This window comes from Chenopodium quinoa, unplaced genomic scaffold (assembly GCF_001683475.1).
Source record: "Chenopodium quinoa cultivar QQ74 unplaced genomic scaffold, ASM168347v1, whole genome shotgun sequence".
NCBI lineage: Eukaryota > Viridiplantae > Streptophyta > Magnoliopsida > Caryophyllales > Amaranthaceae > Chenopodium > Chenopodium quinoa.
The window spans coordinates 1,592,622-1,603,258 of NW_018745105.1; the positions used below are offsets into that span (position 1 = coordinate 1,592,622).

Genomic DNA, 10,637 nt, shown 5'->3' on the forward strand with positions numbered 1-10,637 from the left:
CTTGTGCGGTAGGCAGAAAGGGTCCAAAATGTCAGAGCAAGTTCAGGGGTCCGAATGTTCTCTCACAAAGTTTTCAAGTGTGAAAATGACCGAAGTCAACACTCCTTTATATAGGTGAAGTGAGAAGGCGAAGGGTCACTTCCAGAATTCAAAATTTTGGCGGGAGAATCTCTCGGCCTCTCGCCGAGTGACACCTGTAGCAGGCCGTCGCCTGTTACAGGGCGATACCTGTCACAGGTAACACGTGACCAGTCACGTGCCACCTGTGAGGGGCAAATGATTAGGGGATTTTTCCCCACCAATCACCATCTGACAAGTGGACCCATCAGGTTCCGCCATGTGTCCGTCACATGGGCCAATAGGAGCCTGCCACGTGTCAAGCAATGATCCGTCCACTATGGACCAATTACGACACGACACGTGTCCTTCCCATGACACCTGGGATAACCGGTCACCTAGGCCCAACTTCCGAGGGAAGCCTAATCAGCCCAAGGTTAACCTAAACCTAGATTGACACGTTTCCTGAGGTTATAAATACCTCTCTTAATCCTCATTAAGGGAGATTACGCTAAAAACGCAGATTACACACATTAAACACTCTCACCTAGAGAGACCCAATCACTTTAATTTCCGCATTAATTACTCCTTAATCAAGTACTAACTTGACCGTCGGAGGCGGATCTCCAATCATCCGGAGCATCCGTTTGTTTTGCAGGTACAGACGTCCGGTTCCAGTCTCGGAATTGTAACTCTCCCGCAGGACATCAGAAAACCCCGAAACACTAATTTTGAATGTTATGTAGATAAGTTTAATTTTCTGAATTTTTTTAATTTTAAGTAAAACCATTGACTTGTACTCCCTAATGTCCCATTTTAGTTGTCAGATGTAGGGAATGAAAAAATTTGAACTTCATTTATAATCATGTTTCCCACCTTTTAGATTACTTTTGATCAGCAAAATTTGAATTTAGTGGCATATTAAATGCTTTTGTTAATTTTAGAAAAAAAAAAACTTTTGTAAACATTATACTTCTTCCGTTTAATTAAATGCAGCATTTGTAAAAACACCTATGCAGTTTTTGGAGATGAGAGAGTTAGAGAGAGAAAGAGGACCCCTGTGACATGAGAGAGACAGAGAGAATTTATCAACTAAATAGGGAAGTGATGCATTTAATTTGAGACTTCCTTATCTAGAAAGTGAAATACAATGCTGAAAGAACACACGGAGGCAATTGACTAATCTCCGAATCAAACCTGTTAAACCTGTTGCCTGCGTGTTAACTACAATTTTCTTTTAGGCATACCCTCTTTATTTTTAATCCCTGTAGCTTATATACAAACAGCAATATAGGGGCTTTAGGCCTTCAATGGTTTTTGCACTCTGCAGTAGGCTGCAAAACTTCCTTAAAGTTTGATGACCATGTAGCCAAAACATGAAATATATCTCCCTCAACCCCAATGTCTCAATATTATCAATCATCAAAGAATCTGTATGTATTCTGCACCTTTTATTTCTGTTCTATGACAATTCCTTTCTGGATGCAATTTTGCTTGCTGATGTGACTCAAAGCTATTTGTAATCAAATGTTCAAGAACAATACCTACTCGAACAATCAGGCATAAAGATTTGAGCTTCTCATATGTATTAATTCACCAACGCCTTGAATATGGATAAACGGTTGAATTTTGAAATAGGTTTTAGTTGCAACCAAGGCTGTTAGGATTGGTATCCCTGGTTGGATTGATGAGGGAAGTAGGATTGAATCAGTAAAATCGGATTGTAGATTTGTAAGATCCTACAATTGATAAATGAGGCAATCAAGGTGTTGCTACATAACTAGATACCCATCTTTCAAGCAATAAGAATGCCAAAATGTATATTTAATACTTGCAACAATATTCTCAAGTAGTGTTCGCATTACAACTAAATATGTTCATGCTGTTGTATACTATTATTTGTCATTAATAGTTTCTTCTTAGAGCATCCTTTTTGCTGATGAATTACCAGTCCATACCTTGAAAGCTGCATACATATTTGGGATGTCTTCACTAAAATGCTGGATTTTTTTTTTCTTTATCTGGTGTTAACCATTTTTGAGATTCAATCAAATATCTTGTTAGTACCTTCCCTGCTATGTGGCATACAGACATTTGTATGTGGTGAATAATATGTTGAATCTGACAATTCTTTTGCTTTTGATATGTGGCATACAGACATATTGCAAGTCCTGCAATGGTAATCGAGTGGTGCTGGGATCAAAGTCTGTTCGACTAGACATCATTCCTGGTAAAAGCTTCTTTTTGATTAGCAGATTATGCATGTTTCTGTTTGTAGCTGGTTATGTGTTTCTTTTAATTATGTTATATGACCCTATCCATTATTATTGTTATTGTTATTGTTATTGTTATTGTTAGGGGTGTTATGGATGATTATTGTTGCCCAAGTCTCCATATTATTGATAATATGTGCATTTGGGATTTGGATTGTGGGTTGGTTGTGTGCTATATGTAATTCAAAGCTAAGAAGGCTACAATGTATATATCTGTAAGCATCTCTCAGCTTATCTCAGGGGAGAGATGGAAAAGTGGATCTCTTCTATTTGTTTATTTTCATATCCAGCACCTGTTCTTTTAAAGGAAAGATAACTTATAAAATCATGCAGATTCTTGGACTAGAAAAATTGTCATAACATAGTACAATGATGACTTGGTAAACTATCAAATCACTTTGGGTTGAAACCTAATAGTCTTTGGCTTTAATACAACAAACTGAAAATTATATAAACCAGTTTTCAGGGTATTGTTACCAAAATAAATGAATAAATATATATATTATATGTACCATTATAATTGAGTGACCTTGCTTATAACTAATTGCTTTATTTTGGTATGCTTTTGGTTTTACCTTACTCTTAAGTGGGGGTTAAGTGAGTTTTTATTATTGTCTTAATACTCCCTTGTTTGTCAATGAATTACTTTGACCATAAATTTCTTTAGTTTCATATTAGTGAAGATGTAAAATTTGAATATTAATAAACTTCTCATTGTGACAAAATCTTATAAAACCCAATGCTTTGTTTTATATACTGAGGGGCCGTTTGGTTGGGGGTATTTAACAAAGGGAATGGGAATCAATTACCATAAATCCTTTTGTTGATGTTTGATAGACAAATTCAATCATTCCTTTACCCCTCCCATTACCCCATTTTCCTCTGTGTTCATTCCCCCCCCCCCCAAATTCTTCTTTAGCCAACTACCTTGACCAACTTTCTAACTACGTTGACCACCCTTGAAAACACCAACTGACACCACAGCCAGCCACCAAAAACATCGGCCACATCATCACCACCTCCCAACCGCCACCAGAATCACCGCCTAGCCACCGGAAACATCGCCCAAACACTCATCACCGCACAACCACCATCCTTCCCCACCGAAACCACCTAAAACCACCAAGGAAAAAAAAACCCACCCACACCCAAAACCACCCTTCCTTACCGAAACCACCCAAAACAGAGCAAAAAAAAAAACCCACCATCCTCGAAACCACCCAAACCCACCCAAAAATAACTTTACACCCACCACGTTCGCCGCCTATTACCCCAAAAAACCACAATGAAAACCACCCAAAAAACCCTAACCATCTCCATAAACAACTCAAACCACCCTATAAACAACCTCAAACACCCAAATAAACAACCCTTAACACCTTAAAAACAAACTACGAGATCTATGAAAAAAAAAAAAAATTAAAAAAAGAGAGAGAAGAAGGATGGCCTGGCTACGGCGGGTGGTGGGTGTTGGAGTCGGACGATGCGACAATAGAGGATAGAGGGGTGACAATGTTGGAGGCTTGAGGACTAACAATTGCAATGGTGGTGTTGGAGAACAATGTTGGTGGTGGAGAATGCTGGTGCTTCATACGAAGTATTTGATTCCCATTCTTACTTAATAAAACAAACAACACATTATAAATGGAGGCGTTGCTTTCCTTTCTCTCTCATTCCCTTTCCTAATGTGTTTCCTTTTCCCCTCTACCAACCAAACGACCCTTGAGAGTAACTTAGAAGATCCTCTTATCATATGAATAGTCTCTAGATTCCAAATGGATAGAACAAATAGGATTAGAGGGAATATTAGTGGGGCCTTTGGCTTCCAAATTATTGTTAATTAGTTATTAAGACGTCATGGGTCGTCAATTATTTATTAGGGCCTTTTACTTAGTTTGCTTGCAAGGCACTTAGGTTAGTTTTATTTTCCTATATATATTAGTTAAATGTCATCAATCTTGGATGTTTTATGAAATAAAAAGTAGATTGTTGATCTTTGGCATGAAAAGAATTTTGTTAAGGTTTAAAGTAGCTGTTAGGGTTTTAGGATTGTTGCTTTTAAGATCAAACTTAGAAGTTGTTGCCTTCTATCATTATCCAACATTTTTCTACCATAAAAGATCAAATTTAGAAGTTGTTGCCTTCTATCACTATCCTACAATTTTCCACCATTAAATCTATATACAACCTTCCATCCATTCATATCCACATCAAATTGGTATCAAGAGCCTAAAATTGTGAGTTCTTCCTACTTACACGATCTTAGTTTATAAAAAAAGAAAAAAAAAAAGAATTGTTAGCTGCTATTTCTTTTGAGGGTCAATATTGGGTTGCCAATTCGCGTCAACTTGGCATATAATGGGCTTTTGGGGTAAGACCAAAGATGGGGATAAATTTAACTTTAATATTAGCTAGTTTGGTGGATTATTTTGTAACTATGAGTTTAGGGATGTGGTGGAGAAATTGTTCGAGCATTTAAATTTTATTGGTTATGGACTTGTTCCAATTGTGATTTCATCGTTCACAAATTTTGCTATGGAGTGGTGAAAAACAGTGGTTGCTTTAAAGCCAAGACTTTAGTAAAAAAAATTAAACTAAAGCCAAGGGCCCAAGAGTTTAGAAAAAATATTAAAGTAGATATTGACAAATTTTGGAATCTTTATTTTCTACGGTGAAAAATGAAAGGAATTTAATGTTAATGACAATCTACATCAAGAATCAGATATGGTGATGGAATTGCACCAAGGCTGCATTATTGAGGAGCAACCAATGTCTCCTAACACTTGGTAAAATGTTTTGTTGTATTATATGAGAGACCTACAAGTCTGTGTGTTCCAGATTTTGTGGCCAAGTTAGAACAATTGACAAAGGTATAGTCTTTACATACGTTTACTCCAAAGGAGGATTACATAACTTCTCCATGCATGCTAAAATATGGGTATATGCAACATTGGGAAGAAGCTAGCGGTTTGTTATGCTGTGATATTTTTTTTTATGCGTCATCGTTGAAGTCCTATTGGATTCGAGGACGAATCTTTTCAAGAAGGCGGGTTCGGTGGGTTGGTTTCGTGGTTTCAGATCGGCGGGTTCGATGGTGGTTGTAGATCGGCTGGTGGTTTCGTGGGTGCAGTGGTGGTGGTAGATCGTGTGTGCGGTGGTGGTGCGGTGCTACTGGGTGGTGGTGGTGGGTATTTCAGTGCTGCGAGTGGTCCTAATGGTGGTGGGTTATTAGTTTAATTGTAGTTGATTTTTTTTTTTTTTTTTGTTTTTTTTTTGTTTTTTTTTTTGTTTTTTTGTGTGGGTTGGATTAATCCTTAAGTGTATTCCCTTACCTTTCACTAACTATACTTAAGATCTTTTGACTTGGGAACCTCAAAGTTGTCCTTTGTTGCGAGTGAATTGGACCGGAGGTAGTATATATTATTGCAACTTGCTTATATTTGTGTTTTCTGTGGTATTATAACTCTCTGGATGGAGTAGCTAGGCTGGTATTTCAAAATCAACACAAGAAGTTGTTTATTTATATTTTTAAGTGATACGTCATTATGGCTTTTCCATGTCTCCTTATGGGTGGTGTGAAATTATATGCTCGGTTAGAAGCAGCCAGCTGGAGGCTGGATGATAACCATTCTTTTTATGTCGTGGAAACCAGCTCCATACCAATATTGACATTTTGGTTTGTTTACAGGTGTGGATAATAATGAAACAATCAAGGTATCTAGAAGTGGTGGAGCTGATCCTGATGGATACGGGCCAGGTGATCTTTATGTTGTCATTAAGGTATCCCTTGCTAATTCTTGTTCCTGGATCTACTGTTGCCATTGCTACTTCTGCTGCTGCAATGATCTTACCAAATTTGCACCCCAGGTTAGAGAAGACCCAGTTTTCCGAAGAGAAGGATCTGACATTCATGTCGATGCTGTTTTGAGTATCACCCAGGTAAATAGCTCTCACTTTTTCTGCCATTTTGTTTATGCTTTTGGCTGAATAGTTTCTTTTGCTTTTACAACAAAAGAATATAGTTCTGTTACTTCAACTGGGATTTGGATGTCGTGTCTAACATGGTGTCAAAGGATCAAACACTCCTCCAAAATTGTCCAACACTTCGACGCACTTAGATACTGCTACCATATGAAGTATCTGGACATTCATATTATTTAAAAACAGTACAATTTTAAAAACAATAAGATGAACATAAGTACAAGCATTAAAAGAATGATACTTCCTCCAATTGGAAATAGATGCAATACTTCCCTAAAATGGATTTTTTGTTTAGTTGCGACATCACTAATTAGTAAGTTTTTCCTAATAAAATACCAAAAGTAGCACATGTGGGGACCAGCACTCCCTTTTTATTACACAAGGGCTTCTTTGCCTAATCTCATACCCCATGGTGGGGACTAAAACCCACTAACTCCCTTTTCCATAATCTTTGTGCCCACACCCATGTTGCAACTAATTCCAAACGGATGAAGTATTGTACATGGAAAATAAAAATACACGGAGTAAAAATAAATTAAACTACTCCATAAAAAGCCACGTGGCCTACTTCTGTTTTACCCACCATTCAATTAAATGTAGTGAATCTGAGAATTAAATCTAGATCAATTTCCATGCCCCATCATCAATTAAATACAACACTAAAGCTTTCTTCCCTCTTTCTCTTTCTTCGCTCTCGTGAAATAGCTGCTATGTCAGCCATGGGCCCATGGTGGATATATCCACTGTGGAGAAGCACCTCTCAGGTTTCTATAAGCCCTATCGTTTTATTGCCTGTAGGTGTCCTCCATTTTATGAATTTTAAATATAGGTTTTTGGTCTAAACTAGGTCTGTAATTACAAAGAAGATAATTGGGTCAACGGTGAACTGGATATCGACACTTGTCCCAACACTTTTCTGGAGCCGTGTAGCACTGTAGCCCGTGTTGAGCGTTGTATGTGTCGGAGAACAAAGAAAACTAAATATAAAAGTAGGATTACAGCTGTCCTAATTCAGCAACATCTTTACAAATTAGGCTTAATTCGTAACACTTGAATGAGTAATTTACGCCACAAGGATGACAATTAGTTGGTACGATATCAATAAACCTACCCAAGTCTAATTTTTTAGCATGACTTGTTTATATTATGGTGCCGCACTAAAAGGTGCGTACGATAAAGGTTGGTTGAAGATGTTACGCAGCTTTCAGAACAAGTCAAAGTAATATTCGGTCTATTTGATTGTCGTTATATTGGGTTTCTCCCATCTGGCCACAGATTGTATGATGCCATTTGATGATTGCTTTCAGGTTAAAAGTACTCAATGGGTTTATGATCATATTTGAGCTAGGTTCTTTTGTGGCTTCTTATTAGAAGAGGCTAAGAGGGTTATAGGAGGAATTATTTATTCTTTGCAAATAAAATAATTGTTATTAGCATTAGTTGATGTATAATTTTTCAAAAAATTTAGACTAGCATAGTTATTTTTATTTTGTACGAATTTTCTATAGTAACGCTAGGGGGGTTAGTAGCTTTATCTGGGATATACTTGCTCCATTCTTTTTGTTCTACTCATTTTTCTTACTTGTATTTTAGGTTTGCCCCTTTTACCGACACTCTGTGTTATTGTATTTTCTCTTTTCTCTCTTGCTTCATCCCACTTTTATCTTACAATCATTCACTTTTTTCAATATTTTCTTAAATTGTGTATCTACAAGAATTAGGTTGAATATATAAGATGGATGAAGTGTTTTTTGATAGATTACATGGCTTAATAAAATTAAGGTTGCAATTTGTTTTAAAAATAAAATAAAAATTTTAAGGTTGCAATATTTTATTAAATTTTTGGTTAAAGCAGGATTGTTAAGCATCTCTTCTGAGATTAAGAACACCTTTGTTTGATTCGATATGAATGTTAGAACATTTAAGTGATTGAGATATCATCTAGATGTATGTTCTTCACCTTGTTCCGCATCAAAACCATTTGTGATCTTTCTTCCATTAACTTGGATCATCTTGGAAGCATAACAATAAGTTATTGTATCACACATCAAATTGCACGACTAAGTAGTTCCTGTAAAGATGCGCAAATTCTGCTAAAGAATAGCAATATAGAATCTTCTTCTCCTTGCATCATCAGAACCCCGCAAAATGCATTTGCAACAAATCCAAAATAGTGAAGGGTAAATTGAAGTTTTCATGAACACTACAGTAACGTTAACTGTGAAAGGTAAAACATTGTCATTCCTATATCCAGAGTTCCGTCATAGGGACGTGACTAGGGAGTAATGCTGCATCATTTGTATGATGTACCCCTTCCTGGAACTCTAATCCCAATCCTTAGACTTCAAGATCATGTTTAATGCAACATCAAAGCCAGACTATTTATTTAAAATTATATAGCCTAAAGATGGAAGGATTGTCTGTGGCCATGACCCACTTTTACATCTTCATGAACATGAACAGATTGCAGGTTTTTTTTTTTTTTTTTTTCTTTCCAACTTATGGTTAGTAATTCCCGACACCAAGTCTTTATTATGATCAGTGATGAAACTCTCTCCTCTTGTTTGACTTACCGAAGGTTATATTATTAATATTTGAGAACTGAATCCCTTGTGCAGGCAATTTTGGGTGGGACAATCCAGGTTCCAACTCTAACTGGAGATGTTGTTCTTAAGGTTTGTGCAATGTCTCTTTGTTTGTAGAGTCTTGAAGTTTTGTTGGCAGTGAAGATTCATATTGAACTCTATTTTTTTTTCTTTTTCTTTGATAAAGGTTCGTCCTGGGACCCAACCAAATCAGAAGGTCGTGCTGAAGAAAAAAGGTGAGCAGAAGGCATAACTGAATGCTATATTTTGCATTTTTGCGTGTTCAATTTTATCCCATATGGTTTCCCCGATTTCTAATTTGTATGGTTTGTAATTCTGGTTTGAGGAACATGGATGGTTGTTGTATCATGTAAGGAAGCTGTTGATATGTTTTGCAAAATATATAATACAAAACTGTAGTAGTAGTAGCTCAACTCTGTTGTTTTAAATATTAGTGCAGTCTCTCAAGTCTCAACTTTAATATAGGGTAAAATTTAATTTACTATTCAGAAATAGACAAGTTTGCTTCACCATCTCGTTTCTAGGCAATATCTTTCATGCTTAAATTTGTGTTAAATTGTTAATAACATTCTAGCTATATCTTATTCCCAACTTATTTAACCTCTAGTTTTTAGGAATCTGGTCATCGGTACGGCAGGGGAGGTTTTCAAAGATAGAGTTAACATCTACCGTCCACTAGGTTTACTGAGCTCTCTGTGTGGCATCATGCATGTTGAAATTTTGTACCCTGAAATCTTGTTACGTTATGTGATTCTTGCAGGAATTAAAGCAAGGGGCTCTGCCTCATTTGGGGATCAGTTTGTGCACTTCAATGTCAGCATCCCAACGTAAGTTGGCTTAGTTTTTCAAATGCTGATGATTTTTGTAGATTTTACATGTGTTTTAGGGATTCTTTAACAATAGATTATCCCCTATCTAATGTGAGGGTGTTATGTGGGTGGTGAACAATTGGCAGGAGCTTGACCCCAAGACAGCGGGAACTAATAGAAGAATTTTCCAAAGAAGAGCAAGGAGAATGTGACAAACGTGCTGCAGCTGGTGCCTCTAGATAGATAATCTTGGTTTTCATAAACAAAGTAGCAAAATCTGAACTGCATGATCTCTCATGCTGTCATGCAGCTAAAGAAGAAAACTCAATTTGTTATTCCTGGATTTTAAATAATTTACGTTTTTTTTTATTTGTTGAAGGGGTTGAAATTGTTAGCGAGGTTGCTCTTTTTTGGGACAGTGGTACGGGAGGGGGTTGGCCGAATATGTGTTATATGATTAGCTTAACCTATTAGTGAGCTGAAAATTTTTGTAGGACATAAATACTTGGTCGATTTGACGCTGTTATATGCAAACAAGAAATTGGCTGCATTGCCAGGTTTGTACTGTATATATTAAGTCTGAATAAATACAAATTTACAATGTACCTTGTTGAGTTTTTTTTTTTTTTTTTTTTTGGCTTATGATAAGTAGATGACTCATTTTTCCTTTGTGAATTAAACATTTTTTTACTGGTTTTGGTAGGTTTTAGGAATGACATTGCATTGTTCTATTAGTTCCCGTTGTATTCGGGTCCAAAAAAAAAGGAATGACATTTGCGTAGTGATTTGTGATTCTATTGGTTTTCCAATTTTATCAGCAGTACATATTGGACATATCTACCATTAATCCTCTTTACCCGTACAACCTTAAATTGAATTGACTTGTGAGGTTTTAATTTGATAAGACTTTC

At 36.5% G+C, this 10,637-nt stretch overlaps 1 protein-coding gene across 1 annotated transcript; it reads left to right on the forward strand.

The window, feature by feature from the left end:
- Positions 1-788: 788 nt before the first annotated feature.
- Positions 789-10,345, forward strand: LOC110709980 (chaperone protein dnaJ GFA2, mitochondrial-like). The gene is made up of 7 exons (XM_021888237.1): positions 789-2,287; positions 6,019-6,110; positions 6,198-6,269; positions 8,930-8,986; positions 9,084-9,132; positions 9,678-9,744; positions 9,873-10,345. The coding sequence occupies exons 1-7, from the start codon at positions 2,170-2,172 to the stop codon at positions 9,967-9,969; spliced, it is 552 nt and encodes a 183-aa protein (XP_021743929.1). The 5' UTR covers positions 789-2,169; the 3' UTR covers positions 9,970-10,345.
- Positions 10,346-10,637: the final 292 nt, after the last annotated feature.